The sequence below is a fragment of the Blennius ocellaris genome (genome assembly GCF_963422515.1).
Source record: "Blennius ocellaris genome assembly, chromosome: 5".
NCBI lineage: Eukaryota > Metazoa > Chordata > Actinopteri > Blenniiformes > Blenniidae > Blennius > Blennius ocellaris.
The window spans coordinates 25,763,982-25,785,964 of NC_137654.1; the positions used below are offsets into that span (position 1 = coordinate 25,763,982).

Genomic DNA, 21,983 nt, shown 5'->3' on the forward strand with positions numbered 1-21,983 from the left:
GGTTCGGAGTGACGCTCTCTCACCACGAGGTGGCGTCATTACGTCATGTTTTTAGTCTTCAAGAGAGGAGGTTGCTCCTCTATTCACACTGAACAAAAATATAAACGCGACATGTTGGTTCTGGCTTCCATTTCTAATGAGCTGAATTCTGACACCTAATACGTTTTATATGCACACGAAAAGCCATTTTTTTTCTCAAATATTATTCAAATATTATTTACACATTTTCATTTGTCCTTTGCTGAGAGAATCCATCCACCTCACAGGTGTGGCATATGAAGATGTTGTAAGCATGATTATTGCACAGATGTAACTTGGGCTGGCAATTAAAAGGCCACTCTAAAATGTGCACCCTCAGCCTGCTGCCCCCACTTTTCAAATTATCCATAAAAATGTTTCCTGCTGAAACTTAAAGCCTATAAAAGACAGATTTCAGAAAGATATCTCTGTAAAATGTAGCTTTTATAATGTCTTGAAACAAGTGTTTATTTGACTGTAAAACTGTCCTTTGCAGGACTTGGATGATTTAATTCATATTAATGTTGAAAATCATTTTTAGCTTTTTGTGGGGAAATGTGTTGTTTCGACTATTTGATGAGTATATGCTAAAAAGCAATACTTTATACTGATGAAGCTTGTATTCCAGATGTCAAAATATTACAAACATTCTCTTTGTGCACCTCTTTAGTCTTTATTGTGGCTATTTTTGCTGGATTGTTTTCCTTTATTGCAATCTTGGGCCACTTTGTGGTCGTTTTGCAATTCTTGAGGTTTTTGTGTGTGTGTGAAATGCTTTTGTGACAGATGTCGATCGTGGTTAGTGTCTTTGTAGTTATTTTGTCATTCTATGTAATTGTGCAGTGCTTTTGCAGTTGTTGTGTGTATCTTGATTTATGTGTTGTTTGCCTCTATGTGGTTTTTACTGCTTTTTGTGGGTCTTTATGGTCATTGTTTGTTTTTATGGTTGTTTTCTGTCCTTATGAGACTTTGTTGTTGCGAAGATATGATCATCGTGCATCTCTGTGTGTTCATTTGAGCACACCTTTTTATTTTGTGACAATTGACTTAGTTTGTGTCATACTGTGGCCACATTGCATATTGTATTACTTTTGGATATTTTTGCATTGTGTATTTTTTTTATTTTTTGTATAGTAATCTGATAACTTGTGCAAACATATTTTCTGGATGTAAATGATCAAAAGAAAAGACACAGAAGCAGAGTAATACATAATTTGAACTTTATATCATTGGTTCTATGTAGGAAGGAAATTTACAAAATATACAACATGTACTCAATCAGCCCTAATCAAACAAGCTTACAGTGAGAGGACCAATCAAATTCGATCTCTCATCCAAAAATATCTCTTGTGTTTGTATGACAAACATTGGGGGCAGAGGAAGGGTGCATGTGGAGTGAGTGCTGGTGATTTCACAGATTATGCTGGTTGGTTACATCATGTAATAGCAGGAAGTGTGTCTAAAGTCGTCTGAGAATCCTGAATACACCTTCTCCTGTGCAAAGCCCCCTTTGGCAAAGCCAGACCTCTGCCTTATGTAGGAAGGTCCATACATTCTTCTTCACACCAAACCCATATGTCCAATCCATCATATCAGTTCAGTAATTGACACATACAATGGACAAATCAAATATTTACAGCAAGAAAAAAAAATAAGAAAAGAAAAACAAAGACACAAAAACAAAAACACAACTTAATGTGCATGGAGCTTCTCCATCAGTCCAAATGTGATACGGTACAGTAACACAGATGTGATGCTTTTGTGAAATAATGATGACACATGAAGTTGGCATAATTAGACCCGAGAAGTTCTAAATGTTCTCTTGAAGATTAGTCAAAAAGAGACTAAATGCATACTATTGTGTATAAGTGAGACGATCAAACGACGCAAAGGGTGGTCTCCTTTCAGTGCTGATGCCAATGGTACGTTTGTGAAATAGTGATACATAACTGTCTTAATATTTCAGATTCTACTATGTATTATATACAGGTTCCCTTTTTCGTAAATGCAAACTGACACATAGTCAATGATCATCAATGGTCCCTAAGTAATAACTGTCTCAATCTATAATATCCATCAGCTGCTGCTTAGTGACGGCCTGTTGATACTGAAATAAAAAAAGCCCCAAAAACAAACAGCTGTGAACAGGCTTTTACGCTTAAACTGGATATATTGAGCAAGTGTAAAAAATATTTGTTTTAAAACTGTAATATTAACTCTACACAACTATGTTGTCTTACTGGATCAAAGTCTTTATTGAGGTGCTGAGGTTTGTGTGTGTGAACATTTTTATGCATTTCTTCTAACACGCATTGCATGAAGATCATTAATGAGTCAAAATAAGTTGACTATTCTCATTTTTTTTTTTTTTTTTTTTTTTTTTTAAAAACAACAACAAAAAACTATTCAGATTGCACAATTCCTTGTTCCTTGTCACTGAAGGAAGTCCTGCCCTTGGAAGATAAAACCTGTGTGTGGGTGGTGGTGTTTGTGCATATTTTTTTTTTTTTTTTTTGTAAAACAGTTTGTGCCTTCGTGATTGCTGAATCTGTGGCCTGCTTAAGGGTCAATGCGAAAGGCCAAGAGTTTCTCAGAGTGCAAATTGTTGAGGGTGCGGAGGTCCGGCAGGCGCAGGAGGAGCTTGGAGAAGAGTGTTGTGTCATCGGGGCGCCGGCGAGTGATCAGCGATCGGAGGGCGCGGATCAGACCCTCCTGGAGCTGCTCCACAGCACGCATGTCCGAGATGCCAGAACAATCTGAAGAGCACAAACGATGCCAGTGTTTAGTTGTTGACAAGGTTAGAAGTTACAGGTAAGAAACTGCCACAACTTGATAACATTGATAACTATCTCTCTCTCTCACCTGCTGAGACCAGCACCACAGCCATGAAGAGCGCCATCTCATCAGGCTCAAGTCCCAGAGAGGCCAACTTCTCACTGAACTCAAACATGGCATCGAGCAAGGAGCCCATGCCCAGAGCCCTCAGGGCGGACAAGGGGTATGTTTGGCCATTGAGGAAAGTCACGGTGCGCTCCTCAGCATTGAACAGGGTGCAGAACCTCACCATGAGAACCTAAACATGTGAGACAAAACACAAACTTAGGACAAATTCATGTGGGCACAGACAGGAAATGTGTCAAACTTTACATTTGTGACGAGGAAACAAGTGATGCCATTACCTGGAAGGTGCCTGACTTTAGCAGCATGACCTGGTCTTGCTGGCTAAGCTGTTGAAATCCTGGGATACCCTTGGCAAACTCCACCACCTCCTTGACAGCAGGGGTGAAACACTGAGAGAAGGACTCCCATATCTCCTGACTTGAGCGGTCAGCCCCGGAAACAGGACACGCATTGAGAGGACAGGCCTGCCAGACAGATGGAAAAACAGGCAAATATAAATATTGTGGCCTAATGAGGATTGTATCGCACCGTTTTCTTCATTTGATCAGTTAAAGTCAATGAACTTACCAGCACTTTGGATCCAGGTGGCAGTTTCCAGGGGCAAGAGGGCTGATTGTGGGCATTTTCTGCATTGTGAAAACTATTGTGATTGGAAGAGCTTCCCCTCTGACGTGCATTCAACTGGTTATGATTTTGATTTGTTGACATGTATGTATAGCGATTATTGTCTATGCTGTGAAATGTGGGCTGGTTGTCATTTGAGCCGACTGGGCAGCGAGCAGCGGGGGCAAAAGGGCAGGACTGGTAGCTCTGAGCTGGAACGGTGTGCGATGGAGCCTGTGGAAAGCGGCCGTCCTGAGAGAAGGGAGGTGCGCTGTTGTCATCTTCGTTGATGTTAGCAGTGACGCTGGCCCTCTTGGAAGGTTTCTCTTGGTTGCTGCTGTTGCTGGTGAAGATGTTGCGATAGGCTCTGGAAATGACTCCAATGGCTTCCTTTGAGTTGTTGTCATCTGTGCTGGTGGAATTTTCCCTCACTGAAGTCTCCATGTCCATGGCAGCTGACTCATTGAGGCTGTTCATGTAGCTCTGCATCTCATCCAGAAGGCGCTGCTTCTCTCTCTTGGGGATGCGGCCAAATCGCACAGCTACGGAAGATACAAGAAGCGGGAGAAAGGTCAGCTTTTGGTCTCCGACACAACACACACATTTACAGTGGATATGTTCCCTGCTCTCTTTTTCCACTGATACGGTTTTTAATGTCAACTTATTTAACGTCAAGTCTCTCCAGAAACAACCAGGACAAATCAATTTCTATGATGGATTTAAGTGGAAAGGGGATTTTATTCATACAGAGCATTTAATTGCTCAAGCCGCCTTAAAACGATTCACATGATCCATCACATCCACCCGTTCGCTCACACAATCACGCACACATTCAGTGAGGCCTTACAAGTTGCTGCACACTGTTTGGAGAAACTTGTGGCCAGATGGAAGATGACCTATTCTACCAACTGTGCTGCAGCTGCCCACGGAATGGTTTCTGAATGTCAGGATGGCTTTGACCATAAGTCAAAGCCACTGTAATTGTAAACTGTGTCACCTCGTTATACACAGTGATGGAGGATTTCAAGGAGAATCACTGAAGTTTGGAGAGGAAAACTTCCTTTTTTTTCACTTGCACTTGCATCCCTACCCTCCTCCCCACAGCAACCATCAGCTGGAGAGGCTATTTATAGACCCCCCTGCTTCCATCTGCCTCATCCTCTCCTCTGTGCACCCCTGTCTCCTTCCTCTGCTATTCCCTCCCTCCGTTTGTAAGTAGGGCAGTGGGGCAACGTGAGCGTGATGTCACTGGTGTCGAGATGGCGAGAGGAAGAACGATGAGAGAGATAGGTGGGCTTGAAGTGCTCAAATGAGTCGAGGAGACAGAAGTGGGAAAATGAAAGGGGGCTGATGTGAGAGAAGATGACACATGCGAAGTGAGAACATGTGCATGTTGGTATTGCTCCCATTGCAGGGACATAAATGTGTTAATATAGAGACTTTGCCCCTTTAAGTCTTGATTATGTAAAACAGTTTATATGTGTAACTCTTGTATGCAAATTCAATCTATGGGTCTTAGCATGTTATTTTGTGGTAAATATACCTGAAATGTTTAATCATTGCATATCTGTTGTCTTTTTGTTTAAAAGATAGAGATAATGTACATTCCATCAGTAACACTATTATTGAGTTATTCCAATGTAATAAACAAGACCATAGCTGTTGAGTCAAGTGAGGTACAAAAGTAAGTGTTGCTATATCAGCCAACAATGGAGAAATATTTTCTTTGCATGCAGAGCGCCTTGATGAGGTGCAGGCCATAACATAGCATGGCAATGATCTAGTTCATAATGAATAAAATTAAGCAAATGCATGCTACTGAGCGAGTACTCTAAAAAAAACAACCCAAAAAACGATGCTCCGGTGAGATGAAGAAAACTGTGCCACCGTGCCAGCGTCCGTAAATATTTGCCTATACTGCAGCACCAAAGTCACACAGCTGCCTCGTGTGAAATCAGCGTGTACTGTTTATTGTGGGCTGCAGGCAGTTGCAGTGGTTTTCCTGTTTTCATAATGGTTAAAAACAAAAGGGGGTTTCTAGGTTGTGGTCCTCCGCATTTTGAAAAATTCTGCCCTAAAAGTCCTGGCCTGACTGTTTATTCTCTTACTGAGTCGCTTTTTGCCACCCTATTTTCAGTATGCTCCAGAAGTGACAAAAGCATGCAGAAATAACACTAACCTCTTTACTAGATTAGGCAATGCAGAGTACTGGAGGGTGGAGATAAGCAGAAACCATACTGAGAGGAAGAAGACAAGCAAACTACACCAACTAGGTCATGATGTATGAGTACACTATGGACTCAATTCTGCATTGTTTTTCTAGGTCAGCCCAACTGTTTTTAATCTGCGATGAGGGGTGATCAATCAATCTTGGGCTACCGTAGCTAAAACGGGTGCGATCGCAGTGTCATGCCTGATGAATTCTGTCACAGCAATGTTTTCTTGCATCCCTTGCTTAATTGTTGCCCTGCCTCTCAATAATCGTGAGGAGATATTCTGTGGGCGTACAAAAGGTAATCAAGTTGACCCTGCTCCAATTTCCTAAAATAATTCCTGTGTTTGCTGCAGTTTTCGAGATGATAGATAGCTTCAGGGACTTCAAGGCTCCTCCTCACATAAATCATTGTCTGAGGGGGGAGATGTAAGAGAGCTATGGGAATGAGGAGGGGGAGGGACTGTACTGCACAAAAGCACAAAGGTAAGAGTATTGTAGGGGGATGCTGCAGAGGGCGGCGGAAAGACACTAAGAAACTTAAGAAGGGGATAAAGAAGCAGCTGGTAATCATGAACAGTGCAGTAAGGGAGTACAAGTGCAAGACAGGTGCAGGTCTTCTGGCGGTGTGAGTGACTGAGCTACTGGCATGATGACCTCAAAAGTCTTACTGCATTTCATTTTTCACCCAGACCTACATACTGGTACTGTGCCGCTTTCCGGCAGCCTATTTCCCTCCTGCTTTTGCTAATCAGAGCACCGTGGCTCTCCGGCACAGATGCGCGAGGGACTTTTTCAGTTAAAATATGTCACAGTGTCTCACCATCTCTCGACATGCCGACGGAGAGGCATTTCTTGAAACGGCAGTGCTGGCAGCGATTTCGGTTCATGCGCATGATCAGGCAGTTCTCGTTCTTCACGCACATCTTGTAGTTGATGTTCTGCTGGATGCTACGGCGGAAGAAGCCCTGATACAAAAAAAACAAGAAAACAGGCATTGTATGAGATTGGTGCACCAAAATGTAGACATTGCCAAAACTTTGCACGTGATTTTGCTTCACGGGCTTACCTTGCAACCCTCGCATGCATGCACGCCGTAGTGGAAACCAGATGCAATGTCCCCACAGACTTTGCAGAGCAGGACCATTCCACCTGTCTCTGAATATGGAAAAAGAAGCAGGCAGTTAGATAAACCCATCTAGTTGTATTTGAAAAAGTATTGATGCTTATGTTTGGAGGAAGCACTTACTGGTAAAAGTTCCATGAAACCCGCATGGCCTTTTCCCCGCAATGGGGTGGGAATAGGTTTGCTGTGGAGTTGCTGGTGCAGAGGGGCCATTGTAGACATCTGGGAACTGGAACACCAGTTTGGAGGATGGAGTGTTGCACCCAGCTGATCTCTGCCTCAGGGGGCCGATGTCTGTGAATGTAACTTCTTCCGGAGATGAGGGTTGGGAGTGGGAAGACGGCGACTGCGTCTGGTACCCACTGGAGGGGCTGCCGGGACTGGGGCTGGAACTGCCAGAAGATCCGGCATACAGGATGACTCCTGCACAGAAATAATAGAGAACAAGGTCTGAATTGCTGAACTACAGAATGGATTCTATAATAAGAGTGGGAATTCTGTGTTATCATATAAGGGGGGGAAAAAAACAGAAAAAACTAGCAGAAATGTTTTGGATGGGACCTATTAATTATATATTTCATGGGGCGATGGGTCTGTTTTTCCAACGATGGTGGGTTTCTGACCCCTTTGTCCATATGTGTTTTCCATCCATTCTACCTCTTTTTGGCAGAGAAAATGGAAGATTTTTTTAAAAACTTCATTGCTCCACAAAATACCTACACCATTTTACAAGACATTTGCATTTCAGAATTCTTACTTGTTTTTTTTTTTTTTGGTGTTGTATGGGCTGTGATGTAATGTTGCACAACCTCTGGACAGCAGTGAACAGCTCTGAGAATTTGCAGCGTCGTTGCCTCATCCTGCGCGTAATCGGCGTAATGGTGCGCTCAAGCGGATAAAGTAGCCGCTAAAAATACTGCTGGTAGCTCAGCAACAACGCATATATGTTTCCTCTGGATGTACCGACGAAGTGCTACTCTTTCTTTCCTCTTTTTTTGGAGGGGGGTGTAAATAAACGCTGCGTCATGCGAATGCGCTTTTCATACGGAAATACATGGAAGTATTTTTTTTTGCGCCTTTTGATTGTTGGTGGAAGTTTTGCGTCTCTCTCTCTCTCGCTCCCTCCCTCCCTCCCTCCTAGTCAGGCGCTGTGTGGATGAGCTGAGGCACGACCTCACGTGTCTGCGGGGTCTGCTGCCTCCTCCGCTCCAATAATAGCCTCGCTCCCCTGGCACTGCGCCCAGCGCCAGCGAACAGCACGACACCTGACCGCCGCCTCACATGCGTGGACTCCTGACACGGTTACTGGCCGAACCAAATCCGCAGTCTCGTGTTGGCATATACAACAATCTGAAGTCAGATCTGTGTTTATAAACATACGCCAACTGGGAAGCTCCTCGAGCACGCGCGAGGCGGCGGAGACTGCGGCGCCAGCCAGCAGTTGCTGTGCGTGAGTCACGTTTTTTGCAGAGGAAGGGAATCAACTGTGTGGACCTTGTGGCCGCAGCATCAACTGCCATTCTGAAAGTCACTGTGATTAACTCTAGTGTACACAAATAACATGCAAATGACGTCTTCAAAGTCCTCTAAACACATTGAAAACTGCACGTATTCTTTACCTGTACTTGCAAATGACACATTTCTCTCATCTGAAAGTTTGCTGAATCAACTCACAGCCTAATTTTTTGAATATTGTGCTTATTGTGCAGCAGGGATCCCTGCTGTGTTGCTGTGCTGCCCTTTGCTGTACAAGGTATTTGTTTGGCTCAAATGTTTTAATAATCCCTCCAGCAGCACGTGTTGGTGGATTTGTTGACTCATGCCAGAGCCATAGACAGATCCAGCAGACTGCAAGCCTGTGCCTCACCTCTGCCTCAGCTTACACGCAGACAAGCCATATACCCAGCCCCCACACCAAACACATTGCAAGTCCACCTGAAGACTCACATGTGCGGTTCATGAATGACACCTCAGAGGCGGTAAAACACTGTCAATTAATAATTAGCCTGCTGAGTGACGACACAACTCCTGCCCGCAATATATGCTTTTATTATTGTTTTGACTTTCAGTATGAATGGATTTCCAATCTGTTGGACCACAAAGTGTTCTTACATTTGTCGGAATCTAGTCTTTTGTTAAATATCCTTGTTATTGATAGTTGTACTTGTGCAGCATGACCATCTGTCTGACCACTGTCAGCCGTGTACCTGTCATAACAGACACCAAACCTTTCCAGGCTGTATGGGATTTCCCATCCCGGCATGAGGATTGCGGTGCACAATGACACAGTCTCAACATTATGCTACAATTTAGGTCACTGCAGACAGCAATAATTGAGGAGTCAATCAGTCTTTGCTGTCCATCTTAGGCTTAGCTTACCCGTGCAGTCACTAATCTGCCTGAGACTGGAAGCAGGCAAAGAAACGTGAGCAGTGAGCACTTGACAAGCAGCCTCTCCCTCCTCTGCTTCCCTCTCGTCCTTTATCTTTCACTTTCACTGATCTGCTTCATATTGTGCTTTGTGACCAAAATACAACTTTGCCCTTTGGCTGTAGAATGAATAAACTTCTGGGTCCCTGAAAGTGTAATCTAGTATGCAGTATAAGTATATAGGGTATGACTTGTACCAAAGGGATGTTTTGTGCTACCCAGTGCGGGTTTGTGTGCAGCAGAGACTTCATTACCCCAGGCCCGTGTAAGTAGGTCAATATCGCCACTTGATAGAATTGTGTCTATGTGCCTCCAGCTTCTCTCCGGCATCACTGGTGCAGCATCACGCAGCAGCCCAGTGTGCCTCATGCAATTAGCAGGACGAACAATATCAGTGTATTCAAAACCACCATTTATGTCCGCAGTGTTTTTGTTTCTTTAACGTGAGGGTTTGCTTTTAACAATAGAGTCACGTTTCAATGGAAATGCACCCTAAGCGGACGTGAGCCCTGAACCGACGAGTCGGGCGCAGATGTTTGCGGAGTCAAAATCTAGTGAGTTTCCATCACACTGCGAGGTCTGTGGTCCAAATTAAAAAGAGAGAGAGAGAGAGAGAGAGAGAGAGAGAGAGAGAGAGAAAGAGAGAGAGAGAGAGAGAGAGACGCCTACAATACAAGTGAACGGCGCATGAGGCGGGGAAACGTGACTGGAATAAAAAAAAAGAAAGTTAATGCATGAAATCGCTGACCCACTGACCAAGCTCTCCCTCACATTCACCGCAGGCGACATCAACACAGAGGAGAGCAGGGAAGTGGAAGGGGGAGGAGGTGGGAGGAGGCCCGAGCGTCTCACGCGTCGCACGCGGCTCTGCGAGGGAAGCCACGTGAGCGGGCTTTCTGACGGAGCTTTTGACTGGGAAGACACGAAGCTGCGCTCCAGCCCCCGGAGCGCGAGCTGCTACAGTGCGCCAGGGGCTTATAATTAAAGGGACAAATTAAATAGAGCAGCATGTTGTGCGGCGGCGGGGTGGTCTGACTGACTGTGCGCCACCAGCTGCACCGACTGCCCTGCCATCCGGCCGCTGCACCCACTTTACAAACAGCAGGGAGAAATCTGTGCCAGTGTGAGCAGACCTCCTGTAATCATCAAGCTCCCTCGATGTCCGATGACTAACTCTGATATGTTTAACGCAATTGGGGGTTTGTTTTGGCTCCGAAAGCCTGCATCCAGTTTCGTGTCAATAGGTAAAATGGTTTCTCCAAATATATACGCAGCAATCGGAAGCATTTATTTACTCACAGTTTAGAAATGCAAAAAACCCCCAAAAAACAAAACTGGTTTACCTAGATGATTATGATACAGCATGGAGCTACAGTAAGCCGTTTCTAATAAGGTGGAATGAGTGAAATCATGCTGAAAGCAATGCAGAAAAATCACCAATAGGGGGGCATTTGTGGAGATTTTAATGAGCAAAATAGATGCATGGTGTTATGCAGAGGGCAGCAAGGAAATCCGAGTGTCCAGATGTTTGTTTTTAACCTTAAGCTTTTGAGAGAGAAAAAATCAACACGTGTAGCCATGCTCTTAAGTGCTTAACTATCATGTACAGTGCAGATGGTCCCAACATATTTGACCTTTGACTTGTAGTTAATTGTGTGGTCAAACCCAAATTATTCTTGAAAGAATAAAGCATTGGCAAGGTACATTTATTGTATTGTACTGTATTGCTTAGTTTACTTTTCTGACTGAAGTTGTACCGAATTTAGATTTGTCATATATCTTTTTTTTTCACAATATATTTGCAGATAAACGCAAATAAAAAAAAGTTGGCTTGTTCTGGATATCATGTAGGACCTTCTGTAGACCTTATATGACAGTACAAGATCTCTATACAACATAACCAACCATTACATTAACCTTGGAGGCAATGCCACAATGACATCTTTCACTCCCACTGCACAACTCAATCTTCTTTGTAATTAACTGTGGCATTATGGTAATAAAGCCTTTTATTGATTTGCTTAGAGCACAACATTTATGTGATAGAATAATTCAAGTAATCTTTAACCCCAATAACAGTGCCTAAATTGTCAATATAAAACCCAGGTAAAGTGGATTAAAAAGTTTGTTTGTTTAATTCATCAGAAACAAAAATATTTGAACAGATAAGCTAAATATCCGGGTATAACATGTCAGGAAAGTCTGATAATACCACATCGATTAACGAGGCCATGTTTATCAAGGCAACTTGTTTAATAGGTGAAATAAACTGGCACACTTGATTAGTGTAAATGCAAAGTCATAACCTGCTGAGTGGGTTCAAGTTCATGTTGGCAGAGCGCGCAGGCTGCGCCCATCACCTGTACCGGAACGTGACCTGTCGCTGTTGTAAATGATTCACCGTCAATTAGCAGCGGAAAGCAGAACGCATGAGAACCTTTGGCTGACCTCGAATAGACGCCGCCTAATGCTACTTAACGGATAATGGCGTTATCAACTTTTTATGCTGCAGGCAGCCACACACAGTTGGCCTTGAAAATAGAAACAAGCAAAGAGTATGTGTGTGTGTGTGTGTGTGTGTGTGTGTGTGTGTGTGTGTGTGTGTGTGTGTGTGTGTGTGTGTGTGTGTGTGTGTGTGTGTGTGTGTGTGTGTGTGTGTGTGTGTGTGTGTGTCAGGGCAGGGATGCGGTGAGAGGATGCAGTTAACGTTCGGTCATTGACAGATTAGAATTACAGTGACAGCCTGTGTACTGTCGCTCCACGTGAGTCTGTTTTCATGGAGGGAAACAGGAAGTGACCAGCCTCAGAACCACGAGCTGTCACCGGGACTGCAGTCCACGGTGTGCGCTTTCAGAGACCCCTGAACGTACCACAGCGACACACTGACCAACCTGACCATTTTTCTTTTTTGGCAAAGTTCTACAGTAAAATTGCGCTTACTGTCACATAGATGACAAACGATTCAATAAAACACATATTTCTGACTCATAACCTCAAACAGCAAGGACACATATACAATTATATCCATCTCAATCACGCGTAAAGTCCAAAACTTTGAGTGCAAAATGCACATTGTTCCGTGTTCCATTGTTGCAGATCCTTGATAAAAGTTTCACTTTCAGTAGTGTGCATGGCCATTACTGAAATGCTATGCAGTCATTCCATTATTTATGTTTTGTTCAAATTTAAAATGTGTTTTTGTTCTGTTAAATATTGCATATAAGGTTAAAGCATTTGTCTTATTGTTTGCAACATGACTGAAACAGTGTCGCGGCCATCAATTGAAAGTCTTACGCCATAATCAGCAATGCTACCTGTAATGTAGATATAATAGAAAGTTAAACTCACCACCACCAGGGCTGTTATCCATCTCTCTTGTCGGCGTTGATGGCTTCAAATAAACTTCACGGTGAGCGTATCTGAATGCGACTAGGATGGCGTAAAAGTCTTTTGAAGACCGTCGAAAAAGTCGAAAAACTGTTTTCCGCAAAACACCTGCTCCATAGAGCGCAAAAAGGAGAAATGACGGAAAGATGTCCGGAGTGCGTAAAGTTTCTCTCCTGTGAAAAGTCGGTGAGCTGTGCGAGTATCACGTCTTCTCTGATAGGAGGTGAAGTGCTGAAGGACTGCTCTCTCCAAAGATACCTGGATGCCTTGTGCGCACCGGATACTGCACCTAGTTTCGAGTGCGCGTGATGCTGCACGAGCGAAGATTAGGCGAATCTCTTGAATTCCAAGAAAGTGGAGTCAGCACATCCGCCAACAGCGTCAGGCTTGACATACACACCCACTGATACACACACCCACATCAATCACGTTTGCAGGTGAATTGGAAATGTGACCGCCTTTCCGTTCACCCCCCCCAAACTTGTGTGTGTGTTGTGTCTATTTGTGTGGGATTTGGCTCAGTCTTTGTATCTCGCGGAGTCCTTTCTCTCCCTCTCTCTCTCTCCTTCACGCTTTTGTGCAATTTCATTGGTGGGGCTTGGCAGCTGAGGGGAGCTTGATGCGCTTATTCGACCGTGGTATGTGTTCAGTAAAGCCACGCTACATGTGCGCACTGCATGTGCCTGGGAGAGCGCTGCCCTACTGATACACATTTTATGCAAATCGCTGAGCGTGTGGTGCGGAGGGATGGAGAGATTGGAGGATGAAACACATGGACAATAGGCGTGGCTCACCGTGACTGCTTGTTCTCTTTCAAGCGGCGCTGCAAACCAACGGTAAACACACGGAGACATGCCAAATATCGTGCATGTGCCAAGTTTAAAGCCCATGTGCTAAAGGAAAATGTAGATGCGCAATTCGACCCGTGACACGCCAGCCGCATATTGCTTGAAAAAACCAACAAATCCAACAAAAAAAAAAACTCATACAAAGATTCAACTTGGGATAAACATTTTATTGCTTACAAAAAAATAAAAATAAAATCATGTTTTGTGATTTTATTTTTCCGTGGTACAAAGGGAAACTGTACGTTTAAAGGTGAAGACAGAATTATATTATTTTGACCTTGGTATTGAGTTACAATTAAAAAAGGGGTGATCTGCAAACTCAAAAGTTTGAATCAGTAAGATAGAGCCAAACTCTAAACATGCGGAACTATTTTTACTCAGCTTGTAGAAAGCGTCCCCCAGTGGTAACTCACAGAAACGACAATAGACTAAAATTATCCATTTAGATTTCGACGTCTTCATTTATAAAATATCAAAGAAAATAGCCACGGAAGGCCGATTATAGCCACGTAAGAGACACAAGAATATACCAATAACAATAAGAAATCAATGTAAACGATAATTAGAGGAAGTGTTCAAATGGAAGTATTGTTCATTTATGAGTAGAAAACTATTCTATAGCAATCGTTATCTTTCCATTCGTAATGCATCGGGAAAGTATTCACAGTGATTCACTTTGCCCACTTTTTGTTATGTTACAGCATTGTTCCAAAAACGTTGACTGCAGATTCTACACACAATACCCCATAATTTGATAACCTTTATTTATTTTTTTAAACTGAGAAATCACATTAAGTATTCAGAGCCTTTGCTTAATACTTTGTTGATGCACCTGTGGCAGCAATTACAGTCTCAAGTCTTATTTTTGAATATCATGCCACAATTTTACCACAACTCTCTGTGGTCAGTTTGGGTTCTTCGCTGAAGCTCAGGTCGGATGGGAAACGTTGATGCTTAGACATTTTCAGATCTTTCCACAGATATTCAATTGGATTCAAGTCTGAGCCCTGACCGGTCCTCTCATGGACTTTCACAGAGTTTTCCCTGGAACCTCCTTTGATATCTCAGCTGTGCGGTTCAGGTCGTTGTCCTGCTGAAAGACGACACGTTGCTTCAGCCTGCGACCCAGAGCGCTCTGAAACAGGTTTTTATCCACGATGTCACTTTGTTGCATTTGCTCGTTTTGACTTTCTATGGGGCTCACATCCAGTCCCCCCCCCCCCCCCCCCCCAGTTTTAATAAACAAACATTATAAGATAATAACAATTACAAAATATTTTTTTCTGAAAACGCGACTTTTCCCCTCCATCTGACACTCTCCACACGCCAAAGCATCCCTGAGCAACTCTGAACCCCAAACTGCTCCCATAGGATGGATTGAGTGCCTTACATGGCCGTCACATTATTTTGAAAAACATAAATTTCCCCTCCGATGAAAATATTACGTTATCATTACGTAAACATTACGAAAATGGGACAAATGTTATTTTCAGACTTCACATTCTTCATATTATATATTTGCAGATAAAAATGAATGTTGGAACAAATATTGTTTGACAAAGATTTTTCTGACGACACATTCCATCTCTGGCCTTCTCCACTACACATTATAATTTGCATATGTGTCTTTTGACATCGGATCTGCAACCAATGTTCATCGGTCAGTCAGTCAGTCAGTCAGTCAGTCAGTCAGTCAGTAGTCAGTATACTACTACCATGTGGTGACATGATTGTAAAAGCTTTTTGAACAGGGCCTGTTTAGAGATTTAAAAAAAAAAAATCTATAACTTGTGAAATGCAAGCTATTCTGGTCAGTTTTCCACTTCCTGATCACTGAGCGTTCCGCTCTCCGTCACTAGGGGGAGTCGCTGTGCCAGAAATGAGCCGCGCGCGGTTGTTCACATCTACGCCCCTGAGCCGCCGGGACCCAGCGACCGATTGGCAACAAGCGGAGGTGAATTTGACAAATGAGTGAAATGATCTGTGGAGCGGAGCGAGGACCCCGGGACCCCCGTGTGAACGCAGTCTGCGGCTCCGAGCTGTCTCCTTCGCGGAAATCTGCGGTGCGTCCGTGCGCGTCAAACTTCTGCTGAGAGAAGAGTTCGCGTCCAGAGCGGAGGCAACAAACTTCTCCTCGGGGCTCCAGAAAGGTAGGGTTTATGTGCTTTGCATACATCATCTCCTGTCTTGAATAATTGGACGCTTGAAGAACCCCCCCCCCCCCCCCCCCCCCCCCAAAAGTAAACAGTCGAGCAGAGTTTAATGCGTTTACTGTATGTGTGTTGCGCGTCACGCACGCATCACGGGAGCGCGTCATGGCACAGATAATTACAGGCTGTCGAAACTGAGCAGAGCAGAAGTGGCTGCCAACATACACACCTGCAGCGCTCCGCTCCGAGCCGCCTGCGGCTTAATACACAGTCTTCTTCACTGTCTGTCTGTCTGTCTGCCTGCCGGTGCGTCTCTCCGTCGGTATGTCTGTCACACACCCAGCTCCTCACCGCCCCTTCCTCTTCCTCCCTCCCTCCCTCCCTCCCCTCACACACCGGACTGAATGTGCGCTTTATGTGAGTGATGCCAGCGAGGTGTGTGCCTGATGAGAGATTTACGTTTATTCCACACTGAAACTCCCAGTTGGTTAAGATGGTTGATGACATTTAGTCATACAGTCAGAATGGAATTAGGCTCCTGATGAGGAATATTTTTTTCCTTCTCCCCCAGTGTGTGCAGTTATATATATATATATATATATATATATATATATATATATATATATATATATATATATATATATATATATTCTCTCCAAGTCCACATACCAAAATGCTAAAGCAAAAGAAAACTTTGTTTTTTCACTTTCCCTGTGCAGTATTTAATGCCCAACTTTCTCACAAGGGCAGTTTTATGTGCAGGGAAGGAGGCATGGAAAAGAAGACCTTTCCTTTTGAGCTCACAGATTTGCAGTAATTACAGAATCACTTCCATATGTGGCTCTCTGGCTGCCTTCTCGCTGCCCCCACCAACCTTCTCTTCCCCACTCTTCTCTCGTTCCCTCTCCCCTCTTTCATTTGCATTCTCCCCCATCGCTCATTTTTTTTCTGCCTTTTATTTTCTGGCTTCCCTTCATGCACTCCCAGCACTTTTTTTTTTCCTTTTTTAAAACCACAGCTTAAACAAAGTTTATGATAATCAGAACATCCTGGCATTTTTGGCCTACAACTCTGCATATTGGTGATTCAATTAGGGTCGTACTTGCCAGAAATAGAGAGAGAAAGAGAGAGAGAGAGTTTGTATTTTTGAGTGAGTGAGTGAGTGAGTGAGGGAGGGATAAAAGACATGGACGGGTGAGGGGAAATGTTGAAAAATACGGAAATATGAAAAAGAATGGGAGCTCAGTGCAGAATTTGAGAGGCAGGAGTGGAGCGTGAAGGAGGGAGAGGTGGAACAGAAAAAGAGTTGGGGAGAGAGGGAGGGCTGGAGTAATGCTTTTTGACAGAGGTGGGTTCAAGATGGGTTCATGGTGACATCATGGCTGATTTTTTTTTGGGGGGGGAGGAAAGTATAGACAGGAGAGCCGTTCACCTTTCATTGGACACACATGTTGGGGAATAGGCCGCAGAGCTCATGCGCTGGCACACACGCTGGTAGCTGTGTGGACAACCTCTGAATGCACCCTAAAAAGAAGCCCTCTCTCCCACACACCTTATATTTTCCTTTTCTCCCCTTCTCTTTTCCCCTCAGTTTCTCCTGCCGTAAAACAGCCTTTGGCTCTGTTTTCTCTCTGCTTCAAGCTTTGTGTTCGTTTGTTTTCGTTAGAGGAGTACATATGGGCATATGCCCTTCGGTCCCTAACACATACATTTCTCTTTTGGCCCCGAATAACTCATTTTCCTGTGAGTAGTATTCCTCTTGTGTATGTTTTTACTTCAAGGCGGTTGGACTCTAAATGAGCTCACATTGCCAGGCGGGATGAATGAGCTCCTTCATTTCACAGGATGTGTGTATAAGTCTCTAACCAAGAAAGTGCAAGCAAGTGTATGTGTGTGTGTGTGTGTGTGTGTGTGTGTGTGTGTGTGTGTGTGTGTGTGTGTGTGTGTGTGTGTGTGTGTGTGTGTGTACACTTTGATGTGCTTGTGAGTGAAAATGACTCGTGTGTGTGTGTGTGTGTGTGTGTGAGTGTGTGTGTGTGTGTGCGTGTGTGTTTCGCTCTGCCTGTGTTGGTGCTACACCTAACTTCTCATGTAATCAATCTGAATGTGGGGAAATAGTGATCTCATTATAAGAATCTTGTTACTGATTGAAACCTGCCGTCCCAGCCACCCCCCCCCCCCCCACCCCCCACCTCCCGACATACACACACTCCCATCCATTGCTCTCTCCATCTCACCCCTCAGTTTTCTTTCATTCCTTCTTTCGGCTTCACACCTTTTTATACACACACATTCCCTATACCAGCACTGAACCCCCTCTTTCAACCTCCCTCCTCTCCTCTTCATCTCCCTTCAACCCCTCTAACCTCGCTTCCTCATCTCTTGCACTCACAATCATCCCCCCTTTTCTTCCTTCCTCTCTGCCTTCGCTAGTCTTCCTCTGCCAGAGCGCCCCGGGCCTCTACTCCACTGGTCCATGAATGCAAATACGTTGAATCTAAAGTGGAAACACACGACTGAGTACGATGTTTCCATGAATATTTCATATCTTCATAAACACACCCAGAGAAGCTGCAAAAGCTATGTGCGGAACAATGCCTGTGTTTGCTGGATGACTTCCTGTGAGGAATGGCCTCTCTCTGTTTGACTTTTTTTGCGAGTGCGCCGTGTGTTAGGATTGATGTCAGAGCAGTGCGTTATGATGTCACAGGCTGAAGTTAATGATACGAGAACGGCGGGGGCCATAGGCCATGTTTCCAGTGGTGCCCAGAGAGGGAGATAGCACCCTGATCTGTCTTCATTATCCCCGACTCTGCAGCCTCCCAGACACAATGATCATAAATCTCTGCCTGGAGCACACTTCACTGACACTGAAACACAAACACTAGTAACCTCTGACCTTCTCGCTGCTACTGCCTCCACACACTCACCCGTGCACACAGACACACAGAGTGATATCTGCAGACGTGCATGCTCGTTCACGTGTGTGCGGGCCTGAAACGGCACCCCCCCCACCACCCCACCCCACCCGCTCGCCCTCACTGTCATAATTTAATAAGGTCTGCCGCGTGCCCTGTGCACTGACACATACACGACTTCTTACATGCACTTGACTGCACATTCTGACACAAATGCATGGTCTGAGTCTCTGTGATGGCTTCGCACGGACATAAAATTCACACTGCACTGTTCTCATCACTCTCGTGGCGGGAGTTAGCTTTCAAAGCATCCTGTGGCCGTATTTACCTCCTTCTTTCATGAAACACAACTGCTGATTTAGTACTGCTATGTAAACAGTTAAGGGATTTCTATTAGCCTTAGTGGCCTCATAGGCAACACATAAATCAAATGTAAACAAGATAAGGATCAGCTGAGGGGCTTTTTGCAGTATGGTTTAGATCTGTGCTTCCTGAATATAAGGTTTCTGCAAAAAGGCAACAGCGCCTATCGCTGCTTATCCATTCACTCACCCTGATTATGTACTGGCATATCCGCATCAAAAATGTCAGAAATGAAAACAGTTGACTGGGCTTCTGTAGACCATATGTGGCTGTACAGATCGGAAGCATGCAAGAATAACGAGTGCAAGGCTGAGAGGTTTTCTTTCTTATTAGTAAGGCTTGACTTTATCCTGGAGACATATTGGGGTCAGTGTATTTGAGGATAAGATCTATCTCTGTATTAGGTCAGTTGCTGGGATTACAAACAAAATAGGCACTTGGCCTTAAATGCACAGGTAGCCGGGAAGACAGACAGAGGGGCTGCACAGGCGGCATCATTTGCAATTTAACTTTCAGGCTGTGAGGTTTGGAAAAACATGAAGTGATGCATGGCCAATAAGGCTGGAGGGCATCGCTTCAGATGAAGTTTCAGAATAAGTAGTGCATGCATAAGTTGGTTATTCTGAAGATTCCTGCTGCATTTGCACGGTTAACACTAAATGTTGCTTATTTTAGTAGGAAGGAAGCATGCGTCCATTCAGGCCGACTGTAAGTATAGTGTGTGTGTTTGGAAGTGTGTTTTCCTTCCATAGAAAGTGATGTGTGGAGGTAAAAGTGCCTGCTGAGGTACCAGTTAAGGTGTGCCTTCTCCTCCCAGTTTTGAGGTTTGAGGTGCTCCTCAAAACCAAAACAACTTGAGAAGCATTACATTCAGAAAAACAGGGCACACACCCTGAACCACAAACACATAAACACAGATCTGAAACATATGATCTCATATGGAGAGAGAGAGAGAGAGAGAGGGGGCACGTTCAGGGGCACACCCAAATCTGTCGCTTCTGTTGCTGCTGCTTGCGGCTCTGCCATCTCACACAGGACTTCCTCAGAACTCATGTGCCACCACTAGTTTCGGTAACGTTACTGAAGTGATTCATGTACTGGTAACTTAAAAAAAAAAAAAAAAAAATTTTTTAAACATCCACTCCCTAGTTTCTATCAAGATGTTTCAATATATAGTTTTTTACATATTTGCAGGAAGTTCAAGTGTCAGACTGTTTGTACTAGCTGACGTCGGCTTGTCATGGTTTTTCTCACATGGTCATCTACTACAGGGACACCTGCTGTGGATAAGATGGGAGAGTCCGGTGTCAAATTACAAGTATTTCACACAGCATGTCGGCAGGTTCTGGGCCGTTGGAAGTAAAACCTCCTGGAAGCTGGGTGACTAGAGAAGAGTGGGTTTTCAGGTAGGGCACTCTTAAACAAACAGAGGCGAAAAAAGATTGTTTCAGAGAGATCAAACTGAGAAGCTGCATAAATGGGTATTTCGAGATCAACTATTAGGCTGTGATTCATTTAAAACTACACTAGTTTCTAACTCCTACTCAGTCTTCAATGTTAAACACTGTAGCATTAGCGTGGTAATAACACGTTTAATTTATTATCGAAGCTCTGGGAATACTGTCACAGAGTTCTAGTAAGCAATAAAACAAAGCACTCAACACAGTTATGAGTTATTTGAATGGGACACCTGCGTTGTGTGCCTGTGCTCATGACAAAAATCCTTTATGATCCGGCCATAAATTGCTCACACCAGGGACAAATGAGCCGGTGAAACAACATGAAAGTCCCTGGAAGGATAAACCTACTGTCTTGCTATTTAAACAGGGTCTGTGTTCAATCAAAACAATATAAAACGGATGATCCGTGTTGCTCAGGATACTAAAACATCATCTCCTAATAAACTTGACTCACTTAGTATATTGATGAAACGTGGATGATCTAAGAGCCCGACGAGGTGCCGCCTTCCAACATGCACCAGCAGTTTATAGGTAAACCAGCTTTTCAGTCGGAAAGTTGATGTAGAGAAAACAAATAAGTCACTCAAGAGACAAAGAGGAGGAGAGAGAGAGCGAGAGGAAGAGAATTAAAAACAGAAACTTTAGATCCCGGGGCCTTTTTTTCTTCTCTCCAGGCATTTTGTGGCTTGTCAAAAAAATGTGCTGTATATTTGAAGTGTCAGGGTCACGTGACAAAGGAAGGCTTTATGAATCAGTGTATAATTATTTCCCAGTGAGTGACAGAGTGAGTGTGTGCCTGTGTTTGGGGAGTGAACGAGTGATTTTAAGAGGTAGCGACTGAGCGCGAGGAGGAGGAGGAAAGTTGCGAGAGGGGGAGCGAGCGAGGGAGAGAGGGAGGCTCACTGCCACTCTGACTCTGCTGCTCGAAGGACTCTGTTGAACGTGCACACATCTTTTTTCTTCTTCTCATTGGCTAGCTCCGTTCATCACACCATTTTGTCAAGTACTTCATCTGTCTGACTGCGTGATCAACGCGAGAGCTCGTGAGTAACTTCACTACTTAACAAAGGAAACTACTGGGAATCAGTGACTTTAATCCAAGTTTGTTTTCCTTTTCGTCTTTGATCGTCTGCAAACTGAGAGAAAAAAAGAGACTGGGTGTTTTTTGGGGGGGAATGGGTCGACACTTTTAATTGAAGACAGAGGCTGAGTGTGCAAGACACTTGAGGAGGAGGCTTTGAGACTATTAATCACCGTCTTCCTGAATCCAACCACATTTTCTTACGTAAACACCAAAACATACAAACACAGGTGTTTATTTGTGTGCGGCATTTTCTTTTTGCATGTTTGCTTGTCCTTTTTAAATGTTTGAGTGACACTGAGTTTATGTGAAAATATACTTGACCATGTGTGTGTGCCTCTGTGGACATATGTGCTTATTAGTGAGTGTTTCAAGTGTTACCCGGTGCCTGTGGAGCTCTTTATTATTAGCATGTGTTTGTGTGTGTGTGTGTGTGTGTGTGCGTGTGTGTGTGTGTTTGAAGTGTATGAATTCACCGGAGGCCTC

General features: G+C 44.0%; 2 protein-coding genes across 3 annotated transcripts in view; one reads left to right on the forward strand and one right to left on the reverse strand.

The window, feature by feature from the left end:
• Window positions 1–1,256: 1,256 nt before the first annotated feature.
• On the reverse strand, window positions 1,257–12,880 carry nr1d4a (nuclear receptor subfamily 1, group D, member 4a). Its single transcript, XM_080497148.1, has 8 exons — window positions 12,639–12,880; window positions 6,984–7,283; window positions 6,804–6,892; window positions 6,558–6,702; window positions 3,487–4,064; window positions 3,198–3,383; window positions 2,881–3,091; window positions 1,257–2,774 (listed from the first exon to the last, which is right to left on the reverse strand). The coding sequence occupies exons 1-8, from the start codon at window positions 12,658–12,660 to the stop codon at window positions 2,578–2,580; spliced, it is 1,728 nt and encodes a 575-aa protein (XP_080353274.1). The 5' UTR covers window positions 12,661–12,880; the 3' UTR covers window positions 1,257–2,577.
• A 2,625-nt stretch (window positions 12,881–15,505) lies between these two features.
• Window positions 15,506–21,983, forward strand: part of rarga (retinoic acid receptor gamma a) — a 43,073-nt gene continuing 36,595 nt past the window's right edge. The window contains exon 1 of one of the 2 annotated variants that reach the window (XM_080496302.1): window positions 15,506–15,675. The gene's annotated coding sequence lies outside the window, so the exon portion shown is untranslated. Of the gene's footprint in view, window positions 15,676–21,277; window positions 21,460–21,983 lie in introns of those variants that run through there. The other variant, XM_080496301.1, reaches the window with a different exon arrangement.

What these genes read in the sequence shown, in the direction of transcription:
- nr1d4a (XM_080497148.1), bottom strand. Translation starts at nt 12,660, where the DNA reads ATGGATAACAGCCCTGGTGGTG. An exon ending in GTTTCATGGAACTTTTACCA is followed by an intron (nt 6,893 to 6,983) that starts GTAAGTGCTTCC and finishes TTCCATATTCAG; the next exon opens with AGACAGGTGGAATGGTCCTG. An exon ending in CACCTGGATCCAAAGTGCTG is followed by an intron (nt 3,384 to 3,486) that starts GTAAGTTCATTG and finishes TCTGTCTGGCAG; the next exon opens with GCCTGTCCTCTCAATGCGTG.